We start from the raw sequence: 24,933 nt of genomic DNA, 5'->3' as shown, positions 1-24,933 counted from the left end.
GTAAGAGGACAAATAAGAGGAAGTGAAAGGAAAAGAGAGAGCAAGTGAAAGGAAGTGAGGGGAGGCGAGAGGAAGAGAGGGCAAAGGAAAGGAAGTGAGAGGGCAAATAAGAGGAAGTGAGAGCAAAAGAGAGAGCAAGTGAAAGAAAGTGAGGGGAGGCGAGAGGAAGAGAGGGCAAAGGAAAGGAAGTGAGAGGACAAATAAGAGGAAGTGAAAGGAAAAGAGAGCAAGTAAAAGGAAGTGAGAGGACAAATAAGAGGAAGTGAGAGGAATGAGAGGACAAATAAGAGGAAGTGAAAGGAAGTGAGAGGACAAATAAGAGGAAGTGAGAGGAAAAGAGAGCAAGTGAAAGGAAGTGAGAGGAAAAGAGAGCAAGTAAAAGGAAGTGAGAGGAAAAGAGAGCAAGTAAAAGGAAGTGAGAGGACAAATAAGAGGAAGTGAAAGGAAGTGAGAGGACAAATAAGAGGAAGTGAAAGGAAGTGAGAGGACAAATAAGAGGAAGTGAAAGGAAGTGAGAGGACAAATAAGAGGAAGTGAGAGGAAAAGAGAGCAAGTGAAAGGAAGTGAGAGGACAAATAAGAGGAAGTGAGAGGAAAAGAGAGAGCAAGTGAAAGGAAGTGAGAGGAAAAGAGAGAGCAAGTGAAAGGAAGTGAGAGGAAAAGAGAGAGCAAGTGAAAGGAAGTGAGGGGAGGCGAGAGGAAGAGAGGGCAAAGGAAAGGAAGTGAGAGGGCAAATAAGAGGAAGTGAGAGGAATAGAGAGAGAGAGTGAAAGGAAGTGAGGACAAATAAGAGGAAGTGAAAGGAAGTGAGAGGACAAATAGGAAGTGAAAGGAAAAGAGAGGACAAATAAGAGGAAGTGAGAGGAAAAGAGAGCAAGTAAAAGGAAGTGAGAGGACAAATAAGAGGAAGTGAAAATAAGTGAGAAGACAAATAAGAGGAAGTGAAAGGAAGTGAGAGGACAAATAAGAGGAAGTGAGAGGAAAAGAGAGCAAGTAAAAGGAAGTGAGAGGACAAATAAGAGGAAGTGAAAGGAAGTGAGAGGACAAATAAGAGGAAGTGAGAGGAAAAGAGAGCAAGTAAAAGGAAGTGAGAGGACAAATAAGAGGAAGTGAAAGGAAGTGAGAGGACAAATAAGAGGAAGTGAGAGGAAAAGAGAGCAAGTGAAAGGAAGTGAGAGGACAAATAAGAGGAAGTGAGAGGAAAAGAGAGAGCAAGTGAAAGGAAGTGAGAGGAAAAGAGAGAGCAAGTGAAAGGAAGTGAGGGGAGGCGAGAGGAAGAGAGGGCAAAGGAAAGGAAGTGAGAGGGCAAATAAGAGGAAGTGAGAGGAATAGAGAGAGTGAAAGGAAGTGAGGACAAATAAGAGGAAGTGAAAGGAAGTGAGAGGACAAATAGGAAGTGAAAGGAAAAGAGAGGACAAATAAGAGGAAGTGAGAGGAAAAGAGAGCAAGTAAAAGGAAGTGAGAGGACAAATAAGAGGAAGTGAAAATAAGTGAGAAGACAAATAAGAGGAAGTGAAAGGAAGTGAGAGGACAAATAAGAGGAAGTGAGAGGAAAAGAGAGCAAGTAAAAGGAAGTGAGAGGACAAATAAGAGGAAGTGAAAGGAAGTGAGGACAAATAAGAGGAAGTGAAAGGAAGTGAGAGGATAAATAAGAGGAAGTGAGAGGAAGTGAGAGGACAAATAAGAGGAAGTGAAAGGAAGTGAGAGCAAGTAAAAGGAAGTGAGGGGACAAATAAGAGGAAGTGAAAATAAGTGAGAAGACAAATAAGAGGAAGTGAAAGGAAGTGAGAGGACAAATAAGAGGAAGTGAGAGGAAAAGAGAGCAAGTAAAAGGAAGTGAGAGGACAAATAAGAGGAAGTGAAAATAAGTGAGAAGACAAATAAGAGGAAGTGAAAGGAAGTGAGAGGACAAATAAGAGGAAGTGAAAATAAGTGAGAAGACAAATAAGAGGAAGTGAAAGGAAGTGAGAGGACAAATAAGAGGAAGTGAGAGGAAAAGAGAGCAAGTAAAAGGAAGTGAGAGGACAAATAAGAGGAAGTGAAAGGAAGTGAGGACAAATAAGAGGAAGTGAAAGGAAGTGAGAGGATAAATAAGAGGAAGTGAGAGGAAGTGAGAGGACAAATAAGAGGAAGTGAAAGGAAGTGAGAGGACAAATAAGAGGAAGTGAGAGGAAAAGAGAGCAAGTAAAAGGAAGTGAGAGGACAAATAAGAGGAAGTGAAAGGAAGTGAGAGGACAAATAAGAGGAAGTGAAAGGACAAATAAGAGGAAGTGAGAGGAAAAGAGAGCAAGTAAAAGGAAGTGAGAGGACAAATAAGAGGAAGTGAGAGGAAAAGAGAGCAAGTAAAAGGAAGTGAGAGGACAAATAAGAGGAAGTGAAAGGAAGTGAGAGAATAAATAAGAGGAAGTGAGAGGAAAAGAGAGCAAGTAAAAGGAAGTGAGAGGACAAATAAGAGGAAGTGAGAGGAACTGAGGACAAATAAGAGGAAGTGAGAGGAAAAGAGAGCAAGTAAAAGGAAGTGAGAGGACAAATAAGAGGAAGTGAAAGGAAGTGAGGACAAATAAGAGGAAGTGAAAGGAAGTGAGAGGATAAATAAGAGGAAGTGAGAGGAAGTGAGAGGACAAATAAGAGGAAGTGAAAGGAAGTGAGAACAAGTAAAAGGAAGTGAGGGGACAAATAAGAGGAAGTGAAAATAAGTGAGAAGACAAATAAGAGGAAGTGAAAGGAAGTGAGAGGACAAATAAGAGGAAGTGAGAGGAAGTGAGAGCAAGTAAAAGGAAGTGAGAGGACAAATAAGAGGAAGTGAAAATAAGTGAGAAGACAAATAAGAGGAAGTGAAAGGAAGTGAGAGGACAAATAAGAGGAAGTGAAAATAAGTGAGAAGACAAATAAGGGGAAGTGAAAGGAAGTGAGAGGACAAATAAGAGGAAGTGAGAGGAAAAGAGAGCAAGTAAAAGGAAGTGAGAGGACAAATAAGAGGAAGTGAAAGGAAGTGAGGACAAATAAGAGGAAGTGAAAGGAAGTGAGAGGATAAATAAGAGGAAGTGAGAGGAAGTGAGAGGACAAATAAGAGGAAGTGAAAGGAAGTGAGAGGACAAATAAGAGGAAGTGAGAGGAAAAGAGAGCAAGTAAAAGGAAGTGAGGGGACAAATAAGAGGAAGTGAAAATAAGTGAGAAGACAAATAAGAGGAAGTGAAAGGAAGTGAGAGGACAAATAAGAGGAAGTGAAAGGAAGTGAGGACAAATAAGAGGAAGTGAAAGGAAGTGAGAGGATAAGTAAGAGGAAGTAAAAGGAAGTGAGAGGACAAATAAGAGGAAGTGAGAGGAAAAGAGAGCAAGTAAAAGGAAGTGAGAGGACAAATAAGAGGAAGTGAAAGGAAGTGAGAGGACAAATAAGAGGAAGTGAAAGGACAAATAAGAGGAAGTGAGAGGAAAAGAGAGCAAGTAAAAGGAAGTGAGAGGACAAATAAGAGGAAGTGAGAGGAAAAGAGAGCAAGTAAAAGGAAGTGAGAGGACAAATAAGAGGAAGTGAAAGGAAGTGAGAGAATAAATAAGAGGAAGTGAGAGGAAAAGAGAGCAAGTAAAAGGAAGTGAGAGGACAAATAAGAGGAAGTGAGAGGAACTGAGGACAAATAAGAGGAAGTGAAAGGAAGTGAGAGGACAAATAAGAGGAAGTGAGAGGAAAAGAGAGCAAGTAAAAGGAAGTGAGAGGACAAATAAGAGGAAGTGAGAGGGCAAATGGAAGGAAGGGAGAGGGGAAAGGAAAGGAAATGAGGGGAAGGGAGAGGAAGAGAGGGCAATGAAAGGAAGTGAGAGGGCAAAAAAGAGGGAGAGGGCAAATGATAGGAAATGAGGGGAAGCGAGAGGAAGCGAGAGGGCAAAGAAGAGGAAATGAGGAAAAATGAAAGGAAGTGAGAAAACAAAGAGGAAAAAAGAGGGGAAATGAAAGGAAGTGAGGGGAAGTGAGAGGAAGTGAGAGGGCAAATAGGAAATGAGAGGAAATGAGAGGAAAAGAGAGGACAAATGAAAGGAAATGAGGGGAAAGAAGAGGGCAAGTGAAAGGAAACAAGGGGAAAAGGAGAGGAAGTGAGAGGGCAAAGAAGAGGAAAAGAGGAAAAATGAAAGGAAGTGAGAGAGCAAAGAAGAAGAGAGGGGAAAAAGAGGGCAAATGAAAGGAAATGAGAGGAAAAGAGGAAAAATGAAAGGAAAGGGGAAGCGAGAGGACAAATGAAAGGAAGTGAGGGGAGGCGAGAGGAAGAGAGGGCAAAGGAAAGGAAGTGAGAGGGCAAATGAGAGGAAGTGAGAGCAAAAGAGAGGGCAAATGAAAGGAAATGAGGGGAAAGGAGAGGAAGTGAGAAAGAAAGAAGAGGGGAAAAAGAAAAATGAAAGGAAGTGAGAGAAAAAGAGAGGAAAAGAGATGACAAATGAAAGGAAGTGAGAGGAAAAGAGAGAGCAAATGAAGGGAAAAGAGAGGGCAAATGAAAGGAAGTGAGAGCAAGTAAGAGGAAAGGAGGGCAAATAGAAGGGAAAAAAGGAGGAAAGACAGGGAAAATCAAAAGTATTGGACGAGTTTCTGGGCCTGGAGGAGTTTGACCCCCTTTTCCCGGGTCTTTTCCAGGAGGATTTCCCACAAGCGGTGGAGTTCCTGCATCCGGGTCTGGAAGGGAGGAAATGGCGGCCGTCAATCAATCAATCAATCAAGGAAGAAAAAGGAGAGGGCAAACAAAAGGACGTGAGAGTGCAAACTAGAGGAAATGAGAGGAAACGAGAGGGGAAATGAGAGGAAGTGAGAGGGGAAATTAAAAGGAAGTAAGAGGAAAAGAGAGGGCAAATGAAAGGAAGTGAGAGGAAAGGAGAGGAAGTGAGAGGGCAAATGAAAGGAAGTGAGGGGAAAGGAGAGGAAGTGAGGGGAAAGGAGAGGACGTGAGGGGAAAGGAGAGGACGTGAGGGGAAAGGAGAGGAAGTGAGGGGGCAAATGAAAGGGAAAATAGGAAATGAAAGAAAGTGAGACGGCAAAGAAGAGGAAATGAGGAAAAATTAAAGGAAGTGAGAAAACAAAGAGGAAAAGAGAAGGGAAATGAAAGGAAGCGAGGGGAAGCGAGAGGAAGCGAGAGGGGAAAGTAGAGGAAAAGAGGGGAAAGGAGAGGAAAAGAGGGAAAATGAAAGGAAGTGAGGGGAAAGGAGAGGAAGTGAGAGGGGAAAGAAGAGGAAAAGAGGGGAAAGAAGAGGAAATGAGGGGAAAAAGGAAGTCAGAGGGCAAAGAAGAGGAAGTGAAAGGGCAAACGAAAGGAAATGAGGGGAAGCAAGAAGAAAAGAGGGCAAAAAAGAGGAAATGAGGGGAAACGAGAGGAAAAAAGAGGGCAAATAAGAGCAAAAGAAAGGGCAAGTGAGAGGAAGTGAGAGGGCAAATAAAAGGAAATGAGAGCGAATAAGAGGAAAAGAGGACAAACGAAAGGAAGTGAGAGTGCAAAGAAGAGGAAGTGAGAGGGCAAATGAAAGGAAGTGAGAGGGCAAATGAAAGGAAGTGAGGGGAAACGAGAGAAAGAAGGAAAAGGAAAGGAGAGTCCAAACGAGAGGGCAAATGAAAGGAAGTGAGGGGAAAGGAGAGGAAGTGAGAGGGGAAAGAAGAGGAAAAGAGGGGAAAGAAGAGGAAATGAGGAAAAAAAGGAAGTCAGAGGGCAAAGAAGAGGAAGTGAAAGGGCAAACGAAAGGAAATGAGGGGAAGCAAGAAGAGGGCAAAAAAGAGGAAATGAGGGGAAAGGAGAGGAAAAAAGAGGGCAAATAAGAGGAAAAGAAAGGGCAAGTGAGAGGAAGTGAGAGGGCAAATAAAAGGAAATGAGAGCGAATAAGAGGAAAAGAGGACAAATGAAAGGAAGTGAGAGTGCAAAGAAGAGGAAGTGAGAGGGCAAATGAAAGGAAGTGAGAGGGCAAATGAAAGGAAGTGAGGGGAAGCGAAAGGAAGTGAGAGGGGAAAGAAGAGGAAAAGAGGGGAAAGAAGAGGAAATGAGGAAAAAAAGGAAGTCAGAGGGCAAAGAAGAGGAAGTGAAAGGGCAAACGAAAGGAAATGAGGGGAAGCAAGAAGAAAAGAGAGCAAAAAAGAGGAAATGAGGGGAAACGAGAGGAAAAAAGAGGGCAAATGGGAGGAAAAGAAAGGGCAAGTGAAAGGAAGTGAGAGGGCAAATAAAAGGAAATGAGAGCGAATAAGAGGAAAAGAGGGCAAAATAAAGGAAGTGAGAGGGCAAAGAAGAGGAAGTGAGAGGGCAAATGAAAGGAAGTGAGAGGGCAAATGAAAGGAAGTGAGGGGAAGCGAAAGGAAGCGAGAGGGGAAAGTAGAGGAAAAGAGGGGAAAGAAGAGGAAATGAGGGAAAAAAGGAAGTCAGAGGGCAAAGAAGAGGAAGTGAAAGGGCAAACGAAAGGAAATGAGGGGAAACGAGAGGAAAAAAGAGCAAAAAATAGGAAATGAGGGGAAACGAGAGGAAAAAAGAGGGCAAATAAGAGGAAAAGAAAGGGGAAGTGAAAGGAAGTGAGAGGGCAAATAAAAGGAAATGAGAGCGAATAAGAGGAAAAGAGGACAAATTAAAGGAAGTGAGAGTGCAAAGAAGAGGAAGTGAGAGGGCACGAGAGAAAGAGGGAAAAGGAAAGGAGAGTCCAAACGAGAGGGCAAATGAAAGGAAGCGAGGGGAAACGAGAGGAAGTGAGAGGGCAAACGAGAGGAAACGAGAGGGCAAACCAAACCAAACAAGAGGGCAAACGAGAGGAAACGAGAGAAGGAAACCAGGCCGGCACCCTCACAGCGAGGCAACGCTCCACCTACTCGCAGGTGCGCCCCCACTTGGACGACGGTGACGATGGGGCGCTGGGCCGTCCGGTAGGGCGTGAAAGACTGGAGCGCCGAAACACAACAGGTTAGGGGGGCGGCGCCCAATTGCGGCGCCCCAGATTCGCGGCGTCGGGGAAACTACAACTCCCAGAATCCCCGGGAGCTTTCCCGGGAATTGTCCGGGAAATTCAGACTTCACCTCCTTTCCCTCCCTGACTCCACCTCCTCCTCCCGCCCTGACCCCACCTCTCCTTCCTGGCCCCGCCTCTCATTCCCTGACTCCACTCCTTTTCCTCCCTGACTCCTCTCCTTCCCTGACCCCGCCTCCTCCTTCCCTGACTCCACCTCCTCTCCCTCCCTGACTCCTCTCCCTGACTCCGCCTCCTTTCCCTCCCTGACTCCGCCTCCTCTTATTCCATGACTCCACCTCTCCTTCCCTGACTCCGCCTCCTCTCCCTCCCTGACTCCACCTCTCCCTGACTCCACCTCCTTTCCCTCCTTGGCTCCTTTCCTTCCCTGACTCCACCTCCTCTTCCTCCCTGACTCCGCCTCTCCCTGACTCCGCCTTCTCTCCTGCTCTGGCGCCGCCACTCTCTCTCCCTAACTCCGCCTTCTTTCCCTCCCTGACTCCGCCTCCTCTCCCTCCCTGACTCCACCTCCTTTCTCTCCCTGACTCCGCCTCTCCCTGACTCCGCCTTCTCTCCTTCCCTGACTCCACTCCTTCCCTGGCTCCGCCTTCTCTCCTTCCCTGGCTCCGCCTCTCATTCCCTGACTCCACCTCCTCTCCCTCCCTGACTCCGCCTCTCCCTGGCTTCACCTCCTTTCCCTCCCTGGCCCCGCCTCTCCCTGACTCCGCCTCCTTTCCCTCCCTGACTCCCCTCCTTCCCTGGCTCCACCTCCTCTTCCTCCCTGGCCCCGCCTCTCCTTCCCTGACTCCGCCTACTCTCCCTGACTCCACCTCCTCTCCCTTCCTGACTCCACCTCTCCCTGACTCCGCCTCCTCTCCCTCCCTGACTCTGCCTCCTCTCATTCCATGACTCCACCTCTCATTCCCTGACTCCGCCTCCTCTCCCTCCCTGACTCCGCCTCTCCCTGACTCCACCTCCTTTCCCTCCTTGGCTCCTCTCCCTTCCTGACTCCGCCTCTCCCTGACTCCACTCCTTTTCCTCCCTGACTCCACCTCCTTTCCCTCCTTGGCTCCTCTCCTTCCCTGACTCCGCCTCCTCTTCCTCCCTGACTCTGCCTCTCCCTGACTCCGCCTTCTCTCCTGCTCTGGCGCCGCCACTCTCTCTCCCTGACTCCGCCTCCTTTCCCTCCCTGACTCCGCCTCCTTTCTCTCCCTGACTCCGCCTCTCCCTGACTCCACTCCTTTCCCTCCCTGACTCCCCTCCTTCCCTGGCTCCGCCTCCTCTTCCTCCCTGACTCCGCCTTCTCTCCTGCTCTGGCGCCGCCACTCTCTCTCCCTAACTCCGCCTCCTTTCCCTCCCTGACTCCGCCTCCTCTCCCTCCCTGACTCCACCTCCTTTCTCTCCCTGACTCCGCCTCTCCCTGACTCCGTCTCCTTTCCCTCCCTGACTCCTCTCCCTCCCTGACTCCACCTCCTCCTCCCTCCCTGACTTCACCTCCTTTCCCTCCCTGGCCCCGCCTCTCCCTGACTCCGCCTCCTTTTCCTACCTGACTCCCCTCTTTCCCTGGCTCCACCTCCTCTTCCTCCCTGGCCCTGCCTCTCCTTCCCTGACTCCGCCTACTTTCCCTCCCTGACTCTACCTCCTTTCTCTCCCTGACTCCGCCTCTCCCTGACTCCGCCTCCTTTCCCTCCCTGACTCCCCTCCTTCCCTGGCTCCACCTCCTCTTCCTCCCTGGCCCCGCCTCTCCTTCCCTGACTCCGCCTACTCTCCCTGACTCCACCTCCTCTCCCTTCCTGACTCCACCTCTCCCTGACTCCGCCTCCTTTTCCTACCTGACTCCCCTCTTTCCCTGGCTCCACCTCCTCTTCCTCCCTGGCCCTGCCTCTCCTTCCCTGACTCCGCCTACTTTCCCTCCCTGACTCTACCTCCTTTCTCTCCCTGACTCCGCCTCTCCCTGACTCCGCCTCCTTTCCCTCCCTGACTCCCCTCCTTCCCTGGCTCCACCTCCTCTTCCTCCCTGGCCCCGCCTCTCCTTCCCTGACTCCGCCTACTCTCCCTGACTCCACCTCCTCTCCCTTCCTGACTCCACCTCTCCCTGACTCCGCCTCCTTTTCCTACCTGACTCCCCTCTTTCCCTGGCTCCACCTCCTCTTCCTCCCTGGCCCTGCCTCTCCTTCCCTGACTCCGCCTACTTTCCCTCCCTGACTCTACCTCCTTTCTCTCCCTGACTCCGCCTCTCCCTGACTCCGCCTCCTTTCTCTCCCTGACTCCGCCTCTCCCTGACTCCGTCTCCTTTCCCTCCCTGACTCCTCTCCCTCCCTGACTCCACCTCCTCCTCCCTCCCTGACTTCACCTCCTTTCCCTCCCTGGCCCCGCCTCTCCCTGACTCCGCCTCCTTTTCCTACCTGACTCCCCTCTTTCCCTGGCTCCACCTCCTCTTCCTCCCTGGCTCTGCCTCTCCTTCCCTGACTCCGCCTACTTTCCCTCCCTGACTCCACTCCTTCCCTGACTCCACCTCCTCTCCCTCCCTGACTCCACCTCTCCCTGACTCCGTCTCCTTTCCCTCCCTGACTCCGCAGCCTCTCATTCCGACTCCACCTCTCCCTCCCTGACTCCGCCTCTCCCTGACTTCACTCCTTTTCCTCCCTGACTCCACCTCTTTTCCCTCCCTGACTCCTCTCCCTCCCTGACTCCACCTCCTCCTCCCTCCCTGACTCCACCTCCTTTCCCTCCCTGACTCCTCTCCTTCCCTGACTCCACCTCCTTTCCCTCCCTGACTCCGCCTCCTCCTTCCGACTCCACCTCCTCTCCCTCCCTGACTCCGCAGCCTCTCATTCCAACTCCACCTCTCCTTCCCTGACTCCGCCTCCTCTCCCTCTGACTCCGCCTCTCCCTGACTCCACCTCCTTTCCCTCCTTGGCTCCTCTCCTTCCCTGACTCCGCCTCTTCTTCCTCCCTGACTCCGCCTCTCCCTGACTCCACCTTCTTTCCTGCTCTGGCGCCGCCACTCTCCGACTCCGCCTCCTTTCTCTCCCTGACTCCGCCTCTCCCTGACTCCGTCTCCTTTCCCTCCCTGACTCCTCTCCCTCCCTGACTCCACCTCCTCCTCCCTCCCTGACTTCACCTCCTTTCCCTCCCTGGCCCCGCCTCTCCCTGACTCCGCCTCCTTTTCCTACCTGACTCCCCTCTTTCCCTGGCTCCACCTCCTCTTCCTCCCTGGCTCTGCCTCTCCTTCCCTGACTCCGCCTACTTTCCCTCCCTGACTCCACTCCTTCCCTGACTCCACCTCCTCTCCCTCCCTGACTCCACCTCTCCCTGACTCCGTCTCCTTTCCCTCCCTGACTCCGCAGCCTCTCATTCCGACTCCACCTCTCCCTCCCTGACTCCGCCTCTCCCTGACTTCACTCCTTTTCCTCCCTGACTCCACCTCTTTTCCCTCCCTGACTCCTCTCCCTCCCTGACTCCACCTCCTCCTCCCTCCCTGACTCCACCTCCTTTCCCTCCCTGACTCCTCTCCTTCCCTGACTCCACCTCCTTTCCCTCCCTGACTCCGCCTCCTCCTTCCGACTCCACCTCCTCTCCCTCCCTGACTCCGCAGCCTCTCATTCCAACTCCACCTCTCCTTCCCTGACTCCGCCTCCTCTCCCTCTGACTCCGCCTCTCCCTGACTCCACCTCCTTTCCCTCCTTGGCTCCTCTCCTTCCCTGACTCCGCCTCTTCTTCCTCCCTGACTCCGCCTCTCCCTGACTCCACCTTCTTTCCTGCTCTGGCGCCGCCACTCTCCGACTCCGCCTCCTTTCTCTCCCTGACTCCGCCTCTCCCTGACTCCGCCTCCTTTCCCTCCCTGACTCCACTCCTTCCCTGACTCCACCTCTTCTCCTTCCCTGGCCCCGCCTCTAATTCCCTGACTCCACCTCCTCTCTCTCCCTGACTCCGCCTCTCCCTGACTCCACCTCCTCTCCCTCCCTGACTCCACCTCCTTGTACCACCCAAACCAACGTTTTGGGGCAAAACAACTTGAAATTTGGGAGGCAACAGGGTCAAATCCTCACCCGGATGGTTTCGCTGGCGAAATGCCCCTCGTTCATCATCTGGTTCCCAGTCTCGTCCAGTTTGACAATGGCGCCGGCGTTGGCCTGGACTTCGGCCTCAAAGGCTTGGTGTTTCTGGAGCTTGCCCTGGAAAAGGGGCGGAGATTGGGGCGGGTCAGACTAGATGACCCCGGGGTCCCGTGAGACTCGAGGGATATGATTCGCAGTCGAGATTCCTTAATTTTGGGGCAAAATCCCAGAATTTTGGTCAAAATTCTATGGTTTTTAGCCAAAATTCTATGGTTTTTGGTCGAGATTCTAGAATTTTCAGTCGAGATTCCAGAATTCTGTCGAGATTTTCTAAATCTCAGTTGAGATTCTATAAATCTCAGTTGAGATTCCGGAATTCTCGGTTGAGATTCTGGAATTCTCGGTCGTGATTCTATTTCTCAGTTGAGATTCTATAGTTTTCAGTTGAGATTCTATAATTTTCAGTCAAAATTCCATAATTCTCGGTCGAGATTCTGTAATTCTCGGTCGAGATTCCATAATTCTCCGTCGAGAGCCCATAATTCTGTCGAGATTCTAGAATTCTCGCTCAAGATTCTATTATTCTCAGTCGAGATTCTATAATTCTCGCTCAAGATTCTATTACTCTTGGTCAAAATTCTATGATTTTCGGTCGAAATTCCATAATTCTCAGTCAAGATTCCATAATTCTCGGTCAAGATTCAATAAATCTCAGTTGAGATTCTATAATTCTCGGTCAAGATTCTATAATTCTCGGTCGAAATTCCATAATTCTCAATCGAGATTCCATAATTCTCAATCGAGATTCTAGAATTCTCGGTCATAATGCTATGATTTTCGGTCAAGATTCTCTAATTCTTGGTCAAAATTCCATAATTCTCAGTGAAGATTCGGTTGAGATTCTATTTCTCACTGAAGATTCCATAATTCTTTGTCAAAATTCTATAATTCTTTGTCAAAATTCTATGATTTTTGGTCAAAATTCTATGATTTTTGGTCAAAATTCTATGATTTTTGGTCAAAATTCCATAAATCTCAGTTGAGATTCAATAATTCTCAGTCGAGATTCCGTAATTCTCAGTCGAGATTCTGGAATTCTCAGTCAAGATTCTGGAATTCTCAGTTGAGATTCTAGAATTCTTGGTTGAGATTACATAATTTTCAGTCGAGATTCCAGAATTCTCAGTCGAGATTCTATAAATCTCAGTCGAGATTCTATAATTAGTCAAAATTCTAAGATGCTCAGTTGAGATTCTTTAATTCTAGCTCGATATTCTGTAATTCTTGGTCAAAATTCTATGATTTTAGGTCAAAATTCCATAATTCTTGGTCAAGATTCCATAATTCTCGGTCAAGATTCAATAAATCTCGGTCGAGATTCTATAAATCTCAGTTGAGAATCTATAATTCTCATTTGAGATTCTATAATTCTCATTTGAGATTCCATTATTCTCCGTCGAGATTCTATTATTCTTGGTCGAAATTCTATGATTTTCGGTCAAGATTCCATAATTCTCAGTCGAGATTCCATAATTCTCACTTGAGATTAATTTTCGCTCAAGATTGAGAATTATAGAATCTCAACTGAGAACTATAGAATCTCAAGTGAGAAATAGAATCTCAACCGAGAATTAGGGAATCTCGACTGCAAATTATGGATTTTTGACCGAAAATCATAGAATTTTGACCAAGAATGATAGAATCTCGACCTAGAATTACGGAATCTCGACCAGGAATTATAGAACCTCAACTGAGAACTCTAGAATCTCAACTGAGAAAGAGATTCCTGCACTGTGGTGGGTCAGACTAGATGACCCATGGATCCCTTCCAGCTCAAGGACTCTCTAATTCTCCGTCCAGATCCCATAATTTGAGAATCAAGATCCCATAATAGATCCCAGTCGAGATTCTCCAATTCTCGCTCGATTTCTGCTAGATGACCCATGGATCCCTTCCAGCTCAAGGACTCTCTAATTCTCCGTCCAGATCCCATAATAGATCCCAGTCGAGATCCCATAATAGATCCGTCGAGATTCTCCCATTCTCGCTCCAGATCTCTGCCTTCGGGTGGGTCAGACTAGAGGACCCAGGGATCCCTTCCAGCTCAACCACCCTGGATCTCTCCGTCCAGATCCCATGATAGATACCAGTCGAGATTCCATAATCAAGATCCCATCATAGATCCCAGTCGAGATCCCATAATCAAGGTGCCGTAATAGATCCCAGTCGAGATCCTCAAATTCTCGCTCGAGATTCCGGCATTCTGGTGGGTCAGACTAGATGACCCATGGATCCCTTCCAGCTCAAAGACTCTATAATTCTCTGTCCAGATCCCATAATTTGAGAATCAAGATCCCATCATAGATCCCATAATAGATCCCATAATCAAGATCCCATAATAGATCCCAGTCAAGATCCCATAATAGATCCCAGTCAATATTCTTGAATTCTCGCTCCTGATTCCGGCACTCTGGTGGGTCCGACTAGATGACCCCTGGGATCCCCTTACCTGCAGGTTGGTGGGATCCTTGTAGCTCTCGTCCGAGGCCACCTGGAGCTTCTCCTGGATCCACTTCTCCAACTCGTCGGCGTCGCGCTGGAAGAACTGGAAGCGGTAAGAATCCTCCAGCTTCTGGCGGCGCAGGGTGGACAACTCCTTGAAGCGGTGGTAGCGATCCAGGACCTGCTGGCGCCGCTCCTGGATGTCCTCCGCCGTCTCCAGAACCTTCACCCCGGAGAGATCCATGGTTCTGGAAGTGAAAGAGGTTCTCCATCAAAATGTGGAGGTTCTCCATCAAATTATGGAGGTTCTCCGTCAAAATATGGAGGTTCTCCGTCAAAATGTGGAGGTTCTCCGTCAAAATATGGAGGTTCTCCGTCAAAATATGGAGGTTCTCCGTCAAAATGTGGAGGTTCTCCATCAAATTATGGAGGTTCTCCGTCAAAATATGGAGGTTCTCCGTCAAATTATGGAGGTTCTCCGTCAAAATATGGAGGTTCTCCGTCAAATTATGGAGGTTCTCCATCATATTATGGAGGTTCTCCATCAAATTATGGAGGGCCTACCATGGATTTCAAACTTGGAAATTTCCCACATGGAAATGTGGAAAGGAGAGGAAAAGGAAAGGACATGAGAGTGCAAAGGAGAGGGCAAATGAAAGGAAGTGAGGGGAAGTGGGAGGAAGCAAGAGGGGAAATGAAAGGAAATGAGAGGGGAAAGGAGAAGAAATGGGAGGAAGTGAGGGGAAGCAAGAGGAAAAGAGGGCAAATGAAAGGAAGCAAGAAGGCAAATGAAAGGAAATGAGAAGAAAAGAGAGGTGAAAGGAAAAGAAATGAGAAGAAATAAGAGGAAATGAGAGGGCAAATGAAAGGAAGTGAGGGGAGAAGTAAGAGGAAACAAGGGGAAAAGAGAGGAAAATTAAAGGAAAGGACAGGAAGTGAGAGGGCAAATGAAAGGAAGTGAGAGGGCAAAGAAGGGGAAAAGAGAGAAGGTGAGGGGAAGTGTGAGAAGACAAAGCAAAGGAAATGAGAGGAAATGAAGGGAAGTGAGAGGGAAAAGGAAAGGAAATGAAGGGAAGTGAGAGGGCAAAGGAAAGGAAATGAGAGGGGAAATGAGAGGAAAAGAGGGGAAAATAGAGAAAAATTAAAGGAAGTGAGAAGGCAAATGAAAGGAAGTGAGAGGGCAAATGAAAGGAAATGAGAGGGGGAAAAGAGAGGAAAATGAAAGGAAATGAGAGGAAGTGAGAGGGCAAATGAAAGGAAATGAGACGGGAAATAAGAGGAAATGAGGGGAAAAGAGAGGAAAATTAAAGGAAGTGAGAAGGCAAATGAAAGGAAATGAGGGAAAATGAGAGGAAGCGAGAGGGCAAAGGAAAGGAAATGAGAGGGGAAATAAGAGGAAATGAGGGGAAAAGAGAGGAAAATTAAAGGAAAGGACAGGAAGCGAGAGGGCAAATGAAAGGAAATGAGGGGAAGCGAGAGGAAATGAGAGGGCAAAGGAAAGGAAATGTGAGGGGAAATAAGAGGAAAGGAGAGGAGAAAGGAAAGGAAATGAGAGGCCGAATAAGAGGAAATGAGGGGGAACGAGAGGAAGCGAGAGGGCAAATGACAGGAAAGGAAAGGAAGAGAGAGGGCAAATGAATGGAAGTGAGAGGAATTGAGAGGGCAAATGAAAGGAAGTGAGAAGGCAAATAAGAGGAAATGAGAGGGTAAATGAGAGGGCAAATGAAAACATGAGGGGAAACGAGAGGGTAAAAGAGGGGGGAAAGGAAAGGAAATGAGAGTGCAAAGGAGAGGGCGAAGGAAAGGAAATGGCGGCACTCCTGGATATCCTCGGCCATCTCCAGAACCTTCACCCCGGAGAGGTCCATGGTCTGGAAGTGAAAGAGGTTCTCGGTCAAAAGATGGAGGTCCATCTGTCCTCTCTTTTCCTCCTATTTGCCCTCTCACTTCCTTTCATTTGCCCTCTCGCTTCCTCTCGCTTCCCCTCATTTCCTTTCCTTTCCCCTCTTTTCCTCTCGCTTCCCCTCACTTCCTTTCATTTGTCCTCTCTTTTCCTCTCATTTGCCCTCTCGCTTCCTTTCCTTTCCCCTCTTTTCCTCTCGCTTCCCCTCACTTCCTTTCATTTGTCCTCTCTTTTCCTCTCATTTGCCCTCTCGCTTCCTTTCCTTTCCCCTTTTCCTCTCGCTTCCCCTCACTTCCTTTCATTTGTCCTCTCTTTTCGTCTTACTTGCCCTCTCACTTCCTTTCATTTGCCCTCGTTTCCTCTCTTTTCCTTTTATTTGCCCTCTCTTTTCCTCTCACTTCCTTTCCTTTGCCCTCTCGCTTCCTCCCATTTCCCCTCACTTCCTCTCCAGAACCTTCACCCTGGAGAGGTCCATGGTCTGGAAGGCAAAAGAGGTTCTCGGTCAAAATATGGAGGTCCTGCCATAGATTTGCCCTCTTTTCCTCTCACTTCCTCTTGTTTCCCCTCACTTCCTTTCATTTCCCCTCTCACTTAATTTCATTTGTCCTCTCTTTTCGCAGGAAGTGAGAGGGCAAATGAAAGGAATTGAGGGGAAATGAGAGGAAAAGAGGGGAAATGAGAGGAAGTGAGAGGGCAAATGAAAGGAAATGAGAGGAAGTGAGAGGGCAAATGAAAGGAAGTGAGAGGGCAAATAAGAGGAAAAGAGAGGACAAATGAAATGGGGGCAATGAGAAGAAGTGAGGGGGGAAATGAAACGAAGTGAGTGCAAATAAGACAAAAAGAGAGGGAAAGAAAGGGAAATTAAAGGAAGTGGGGGGAAACAGAGGGGGAATGAGAGGACGTGAGAGGGCAAATAAGAGGAAAGGAGATGAAAAGAGAGGGCAAATGAAAGGAAGTGAGAGAGGAAATGAGGGCAAATAAGAGGAAGTGAGAGGGAAAATGAAAGGAAGTAAGGGGACAAATGAAAGGGAAAATAGGGGAAACAAGAGGAAGTGAAAGGAAATGAGAGGAAAAGGGCAACTGAAAGGAAGTGAGAGGGGAAATGAAAGGAAGTGAGAGGACAAATAAGAGGAAGTGAGAGGGGAAATGAAAGGAAGTGAGAGGACAAATAAGAGGAAATGAGGGGAAATGTGGGCGTTTGCCACGTGAAAATATGGAAATGAGAAACGAGAGGAAAAGCGAGGGCAAAGGAAAGGAAAGGAAATGGCGGCACTCCTGGATGTCCTCTGCCGTCTCCAGAACCTTCACCCCAGAGAGGTCCATGGTCTGGAAAGGAGGGGAAGAGAGAGGAAAATTAAAGGAAGTGAGAGGGGAAAGGAGAGGAAGTGAGAGGACAAATGAAAGGAAGTGAGGGGGAAAGAGGAAAATGAGAGGAAGTGAGAGGGCAAATGAAAGGGGAAATAAGAGGAAATGAGAAGGAAAATAAGAGGAAATGAGGGGAAAAGAGAGGAAAATTAAAGGAAGTGAGGGGAAATGAGAGGAAGTGAGAGGGCAAATGAAAAGAAGTGAGAGGGCAAAGGAAAGGAAAAGAAAGGAAATGAGGGGAAGTGAGAGGGAAAAGGAAAGGAAATGATAGGGGAAATGAAAGGAAGTGAGGGGAAACGAGAGAAAGTGAGAGGGGAAATGAAAGGAAGTGAGGGGAAGTGAGAGGAAAAGAGAGGGGAAAGGAGAGGAAGTGAGAGGCAAATGAAAGGAAGTGAGAGGGCAAATAAGAGGAAATGAGGGGAAAAGAGGAAAATGAAAGGAAGTGAGAGGGCAACTGTAAGGAAGTGAGGGGGAAAGAGAGGGCAAAGGAAAGGAAATGAAGGGAAATGGGAAATATGGGCGTTTGTCGCGTGAAAATATGGAAATGAGGGGAAACGAGGAAAAGTGAGGGCAAAGGAAAGGAAATGAGAGTGCAAAGGTCTGGAAGTCAAGAGGTTCTCCCATGAAAATATGGCCAGCCTACTGTCCCTTTCCAACGTTCCTCCCACGGAAAGGTGGAAACGAGGGGAAAGGAGAGGAAAAGCGAGGGCAGAGAAAAGGACGAGAGTGCAAACGAGAAAGAAAAAGGAAAGAAAATGGTGGTGTTCCTGGCCTTCTCCAGAACTTCCACCCCGGAGAGGTCCACGGTGTGGAAGTTAAAGAGGTTCGCCATCAAAATATGGAGGTATTACCATCGATTTGCCCTCTTTTCCTCTCATTTCCTCCCATTTCCCCTCACTTCCTTTCATTTCCCCTCATTTCCTCTCACTTCCTCTTGTTACCCCTCACTTCCTTTCGTTTGTCCTCTCTTTTCCTCCCATTTCCCCTCACTTCCTTTCATTTGCCCTCTCTTTTCCTCTCACTTCCTCCCATTTCCTCTCACTTCCTCCCATTTCCCCTCTTTTCCTCTCACTTCCTCTCGCTTCCCCTCATTTCCTTTCATTTGCCCTCTTTTCCTCTCATTTCCTTTCACTTCCTCTTGTTTCCCCTATTTTACTTTCATTTGCCCTCTCACTTCCTCTCATTTGCCCTCTTTTCCTCTCACTTCCTTTCATTTGCCCTCTCACTTCCTTTCATTTTTCATTTCCTCTTATTTGCTCTCTCACTTCCTCTCATATGCCCTCTTGTTTCCTCTTATTTGCCCTCTCACTTCCTCTCATATGCCTTCTCTTTCCCTCTCACTTCCTTTCATTTGCCCTCTGGCTTCCTTTCCTTTTTCCTCGTTTCCTCTTATTTGCCCTCTCACGTCCTTTCATTCGCCCTCTCCTTTGCACTCTCATTCCCTTTCCTTTGCCCTCTTGCTTCCTCCTGTTTCCCCTCACTTCCTCTCCACCCTGGACCTTCACCCTGGAGAGGTCCATGGTCTGGAAGAGGAAACGAGAGGGAAATGTGGCCGTCCTACCATCGATTTCCAACGTTCCACCCATGGAAATGTGGAAAGGAGAGGAAAAGAGAGGGCAAATGAAAGGAAATGAGAGGGGAAATAAGAGGAAACGAGGGGGAAAGAGAGGAAAATGAAAGGAAGTGAGAAGGCAAATGAAAGGAAATGAGGGGCAACGAGAGGAAGTGAGAGGGGGAAATGAAAGGAAGTGAGTGCAAATAAGAGGAAAAGAGGACAAATGAAAGGAAGTGAGGGGAAATGAGAGGAAGTGAGAGGGCAAATGAAAGGAAGTGAGGGGAAGCGAGAGGAAAAGGGCAAATAAGAGGAAAAGGGGGGAAATGAAAGGAAGTGAGAAGGCAAATGAAAGGAAATGAGGGTCAACGAGAGGAAGTGAGAGGGGGAAATGAAAGGAAGTGAGTGCAAATAAGAGGAAAAGAGGACAAATGAAAGGAAGTGAGGGGAAATGAGAGGAAGTGAGAGGGCAAATGAAAGGAAGTGAGGGGAAGCGAGAGGAAAAGGGCAAATAAGAGGAAAAGGGGGGAAATGAAAGGAAGTGAGAGGGCAAAGACGAAAAGAGGGGAAAGGAGAGGAAAAGAGAGGCAATGAAAGGAAGTGAGGGGAAGCGAGAGGAAGCGAGAGGGCAAATGAAAGGAAGTGAAGGGAAAGGAGAGGAAAAGAGGGCAAACAAAAGAGAGGACAAAGGAAAGAAGATGCAAGTGGAAAATGATGTATTTTTAAAAAGCAGAATGTAATTGGAAAAGGCGATTTATTTTTAAATCCCAATGACATCCGAGAGCAAAAGGAGACCTGTATTTTTTGCTCTATGGGTCGCACCCATAGGGCAGAGCAGCCCCCCACATCCCCATTCAGCAGCCCAGGAGTGTGGAGCAGCCCAGAAGTGTGGGGCAGGCTGCTGGCCCCACATCCCCATTCAGCAGCCCAGAAGTGTGGGGCAGGCTGCTGGCCCCACATCCCCATTCAGCAGCCCAGAAGTGTGGGGCAGGCTGCTGGCCCCACATCCCCATTCAGCAGCCCAGAAGTGTGGGGCAGGCTGCTGGCCCCACATCCCCATTCAGCAGCCCAGAAGTGTGGGGCAGGCTGCTGGCCCCACATCCCCATTCAGCAGCCCAGAAGTGTGGGGCAGGCTGCTGGCCCCACATCCCCATCCAGCAGCCCAGAAGTGTGGGGCAGGCTGCTGGCCCCACATCCCCATTCAGCAGCCCAGAAGTGTGGGGCAGGCTGCTGGCCCCACATCCCCATTCAGCAGCCCAGAAGTGTGGGGCAGGCTGCTGGCCCCACATCCCCATTCAGCAGCCCAGAAGTGTGGGGCAGGCTGCTGGCCCCACATCCCCATTCAGCAGCCCAGAAGTGTGGGGCAGGCTGCTGGCCCCACATCCCCATTCAGCAGCCCAGGACTGTGGGGCAGGCTGCTGGCCCCACATCCCCATTCAGCAGCCCAGAAGTGTGGGGCAGGCTGCTGGCCCCACATCCCCATTCAGCAGCCCAGAAGTGTGGGGCAGGCTGCTGGCCCCACATCCCCATTCAGCAGCCCAGGACTGTGGGGCAGGCTGCTGGCCCCACATCCCCATTCAGCAGCCCAGAAGTGTGGGGCAGGCTGCTGGCCCCACATCCCCATTCAGCAGCCCAGGACTGTGGGGCAGGCTGCTGGCCCCACATCCCCATTCAGCAGCCCAGAAGTGTGGGGCAGGCTGCTGGCCCCACATCCCCATTCAGCAGCCCAGGACTGTGGGGCAGGCTGCTGGCCCCACATCCCCATTCAGCAGCCCAGGAGTGTGAGGGTAAATAGGAAATGAGAGGGAAAATGAAAGAAAGTGAGAGGAAGTGAAAGGGCAAATGAAAGGAAGTGAGGGGAAATGAGAGGAAGTGAAAGGGCAAATGAAAGGAAGTGAGGGGAAATGAGAGGAAGTGAAAGGGCAAATGAAAGGAAGTGAGGGGAAATGAGAGGAAGTGAAAGGGCAAATGAAAGGAAGTGAGGGGAAATGAGAGGAAGTGAAAGGGCAAATGAAAGGAAGTGAGGGGAAATGAGAGGAAGTGAAAGGGCAAATGAAAGGAAGTGAGGGGAAATGAGAGGAAGTGAAAGGGCAAATGAAAGGAAGTGAGGGGAAATGAGAGGAAGTGAGAGGAAGTGAAAGGGCAAATGAAAGGAAGTGAGGGGAAATGAGAGGAAGTGAAAGGGCAAATGAAAGGAAGTGAGGGGAAATGAGAGGAAGTGAGAGGAAGTGAAAGGGCAAATGAAAGGAAGTGAGGGGAAATGAGAGGAAGTGAAAGGGCAAATGAAAGGAAGTGAGGGGAAATGAGAGGAAGTGAGAGTGTCTTTTTTAAAAATCCCAATGAGATCCAAGAGCAAAATGAGATCTGTGTTTTAAACCAGAATTTAATGCAAGCTGAAAATTATCTATATTTTAAACCAGGATAAAATGCAAGCTGGAAAATATTTATATTTTAAACCAGGATAAAATACAAGCTGAAAATTCTATATATTTTAAAACAGAATCAAATGCAATTGGAAAATCAAAATTCAGAGGCAAGGGGAAAATTCTATATATTTTTAAAAACCAGAATCAAATGCAATTGAAAACCAGAATAAAATGAAAGGGGAAAACTATATATATTTTAAACCAGGATAAAATGAATACATATATATATATTTTAAAAACCAGAATCACATCCAATGGGAAAAGGAGATTATCTTTGAAATCACCAGTGGAAAACCAGGATTTCTTCCTTCCTTCCTTCCTCCCTCCCTCCTTCCTTCCCTCCCTTCATTTCCATCCTTCTTTCTTTCCATCCTTCCCTCCTTCCTTAACTCCTTCCATCCCTCCTTCCTTGCATCCTTCTTTCCTTCCTCCTTCCTTCCTTCCTTCCTTCCTTCCTTCCTTCCTTCCCTCCCTCCCTCCCTCCCTCCCTCCTTCCTTCCTTCCTTCCTCCCTCCCTCCCTCCCTCCCTCCTTCCTTCCTTCCTTTTCTATTTCCTGCTGTTGTGTAAAAAATGCAAGCTGAGAGCTATATATTTTAAACCAGAATAAACTATATATTTTAAACCGGGATAAGACGCAAGCTGAGAACTATATATTTTAAACGAGGATAAACTATATATTTTAAACCAGGATAAAATGCAAGCTGAAAACTATATATTTTAAACCAGAATAAACGATATATTTTAAACCAGGATAAACTATATATTTTAAACCGGGATAAACTATATATTTTAAACCAGGATAAACTATATATTTTAAACCGGGATAAGACACAAGCAGAGAACTATATATTTTAAACCAGGATAAACTCTATATTTTAAACCAGGATAAAATCCAAGCTGAAAATTATATATTTTAAACCAGAATAAACGATATATTTTAAACCAGGATAAAATGCAAGCTGAGAACTCTATATTTTAAACCAGGATAAACTATATATTTTAAACCAGGATAAGACGCAAGCTGAGAACTATATATTTTAAACCAGGATAAACTATATATTTTAAACCAGGATAAACTATATATTTTAAACCAGGATAAAATGCAAGCTGAGAACTATATATTTTAAACCAGGCTAAACTATATATTTTAAACCAGGATAAAATCCAAGCTGAAAATTATATATTTTAAACCAGGATAAACTATATATTTTAAACCAGGATAAAATGCAAGCTGAAAACTATATATTTTAAACCAGGATAAACTATATATTTTAAACCAGGATAAAATGCAAGCTGAGAACTATATATTTTAAACCAGGATAAACTATATATTTTAAACCAGGATAAAATGCAAGCTGAGAACTATATATTTTAAACCAGGATAAACTATATATTTTAAACCAGGATAAACTATATATTTTAAACCAGGATAAAATGCAAGCTGAGAACTATATATTTTAAACCAATTTAAAGTATATATTTTAAACAAGGATAAACTATATATTTTAAACCGGGATAAACTATATATTTTAAACCAGGATAAAATGCAAGATGAAAACTGTATACTTTAAACCAGGATAAACTATATATTTTAAACCAGGATAAGACGCAAGCTGAGAACTATATATTTTAAACCAGGATAAACTATATATTTTAAACCGGGATAAGACACAAGCAGAGAACTATATATTTTAAACCAGGATAAACTCTATATTTTAAACCAGAATAAAATCCAAGCTGAAAATTATATATATTTTAAACCAGAATAAACTATATATTTTAAACCAGGATAAAATCCAAGCTGAAAATTATATATTTTAAACCAGAATAAACGATATATTTTAAACCAGGATAAAATGCAAGCTGAGAACTCTATATTTTAAACCAGGATAAACTATATATTTTAAACCAGGATAAGACGCAAGCTGAGAACTATATATTTTAAACCAGGATAAACTATATATTTTAAACCAGGATAAACTATATATTTTAAACCAGGATAAACTATATATTTTAAACCGGGATAAGACGCAAGCAGAGAACTATATATTTTAAACCAGGATAAACTATATATTTTAAACCAGGATAAAATCCAAGCTGAAAATTATATATATTTTAAACCAGAATAAGCTATATATTTTAAACCAGGATAAAATCCAATTGGAAAACCAGAATTAAGATGCAAGAGGAAAATTCTATATATATTTAAAAGCCAGGATAAAATGCAATTGGAAAACCAGAATTAAGATGCAAGACGAAAATTCTATATATTTAAAAACCAGAATCAAATGCAATTGGAAAACCAGGATAAAATGCAAACTGAAAATTATATATATTTTAAACCAGGATAAAACGCAAGCTGAAAATTATATATATTTTAAACCAGGATAAAATGCAAGCTGAGAACTATCTATTTTAAACCAGAATAAAAGCTGGAAATAATATGTGTGTGTGTGTAGGATTTTTCCAAAGGGAAAATGAGATCCGAGTGGGAAATCAGGGATTTTTTTTAAGCGGAAAGGGTTAACAGATCCCGGCTGCGAAAAAAAGATTTCTGCCAATGCCATTTTTGACAGCGCAGCTGATTTGGGAAAAAAGGGCTGTTTATTTTGCATTTTCTGGCTGCAGGGAAGAAAAAAAGGTTTGGGAAAGGGCGGGTCCCCTGCAGAGATCCTTTGGGGGAAAGCAGATCCCCTGCAGAGATCCTTTGGGGGAAAGCAGATCCCCTGCAGAGCTTTGGGAAAGGGTGGATCCCTTGCAACGCTTTGGGAAAGGGCAGCTCCCCTGCAGAGATCCTTTGGGAAAGGGCGGATCCCTTGCAAAGCTTTGGGAAGGGCCCGATCCCTTGCCCTGAGCAGATCCCTTGCAAGAATGCTTTGGGAAGATCCCTTGCAAGGGGCAGATTCCCTGCAAATCAGCTTTGGGAAACAGCAGATTCCCTGCAAGGGGCAGATTCCCTGCAGAAATCCTTTCAGAAAGGGCAGATCCCCTGCAATGGACAGATTCCCTGCCAAAAATGCTTTGGGAAAGGGCAGATCCCCTGCCATGAGCAGATTCCCTGCAAGGATTCTTTGGGAAAGAGCAGATTCCTTGCACAGGGCAGATTTCCTGGAAGGGCAGATTCCCTGCAGAAATCCTTTGGGAAAGGGGAGATTCCCTCAAAAATGCTTTGGGAAGGGGCAGATCACTTGCAAGGGTGAGATTCCCTGCAAACCAGCTTTGGGAAAAAGCAGATTCCCTGCCAGAAAAAGCTTTGGGAAGGGGCAGATCCCCTGCAATGAGTAGATTCCCTGCAAAAGTGCTTTGGGAAGGGGCAGGTTTCCTGCAAAAAATTGGGAAGGGGCAGATCCCCTCCCCTGAGCAGATCCCTTGCAAAAAAGCTTTGGGAAGGGGCAGATTCCCTGAAAGGGGCAGATTCCCTGCAAAGCTTTAGGAAAGGGCAGATTCCCTGCCGAAATGCTTTGGGAGAAAGAAGATCCCTTGCAAAAAAAAATGCTTCGGGAAGGGCCCGACCCCCCCCCCCCCGCCCCGAGCAGATCCCCTGCCTCGATCTTTCGGGAAAGGCCGCCGCCCAGCCAGCCGGAAGACAAAGGGAAGCCATTGTTGGGGGATGGGGGAGGAGGAGGAGGAGGCTCACCTTTTCCGGGCTTTCCCCGCTTGGGATCTGGTCGGGATCTGGTCGGCAGAAGAGAAGTTAATGGAGAAGAAAACAAGGGAGTGAAATTCGTTGCAAGGGAGGGAAATCTTCCACCCCAAGCTCGTCGCAGGGGCGTCTGCGGCGCGCAGATAAGCAGCTGCTGCAGAGGCGATCCCGGGCGAAGGGCGGATCCCGGCTGAGCTGACGTGGCGGCGCGGGATTGGCCGGCGGCGGGAGCCGCCCGCCCCCTTTGCAGAGGGAGCCGGAGCAAAACTCTGTTTTGCTTTTATTGATTGCTGCTCTTATTGAGTGGTTGGGAAAAGGCAGGCCGAGGATGATGATGATGACGGGAGATTTCTGCATTGCAGGGGGAGAAATCATTACATGATTCCTGTTGTTGTTGTTATTATTATTCTTACTATTTTGCTGCCAGGCACCCAGAGTGGCTGGGAAAAGGCAGAGTAATTCTGATTCTACTATTATTGTTTTCATTATTACTATTATTATTATTATTATTATTATTGCAGACGCGGGTGGCG

General features: G+C 46.9%; 1 protein-coding gene across 1 annotated transcript; it reads right to left on the bottom strand.

Moving 5' to 3' along the window:
• Positions 1–4,551: 4,551 nt before the first annotated feature.
• LOC310753730 (spectrin alpha chain, non-erythrocytic 1-like) lies at positions 4,552–24,575 on the bottom strand (the record flags this gene model as incomplete). Its single annotated transcript, XM_083595075.1, has 5 exons — positions 24,395–24,575; positions 15,358–15,381; positions 13,518–13,733; positions 11,000–11,125; positions 4,552–4,656 (listed from the first exon to the last, which is right to left on the bottom strand). The coding sequence occupies exons 2-5, from the start codon at positions 15,376–15,378 to the stop codon at positions 4,552–4,554; spliced, it is 468 nt and encodes a 155-aa protein (XP_083451201.1). The 5' UTR covers positions 15,379–15,381; positions 24,395–24,575.
• Positions 24,576–24,933: the final 358 nt, after the last annotated feature.

This window comes from Podarcis filfolensis (assembly GCF_964270895.1).
Source record: "Podarcis filfolensis genome assembly, chromosome: W".
Classification (NCBI taxonomy): Eukaryota; Metazoa; Chordata; class Lepidosauria; order Squamata; family Lacertidae; genus Podarcis; species Podarcis filfolensis.
The sequence above is the reverse complement of the archived record's forward strand: the minus strand, read 5'-3'. Positions and strand labels throughout refer to the sequence as shown.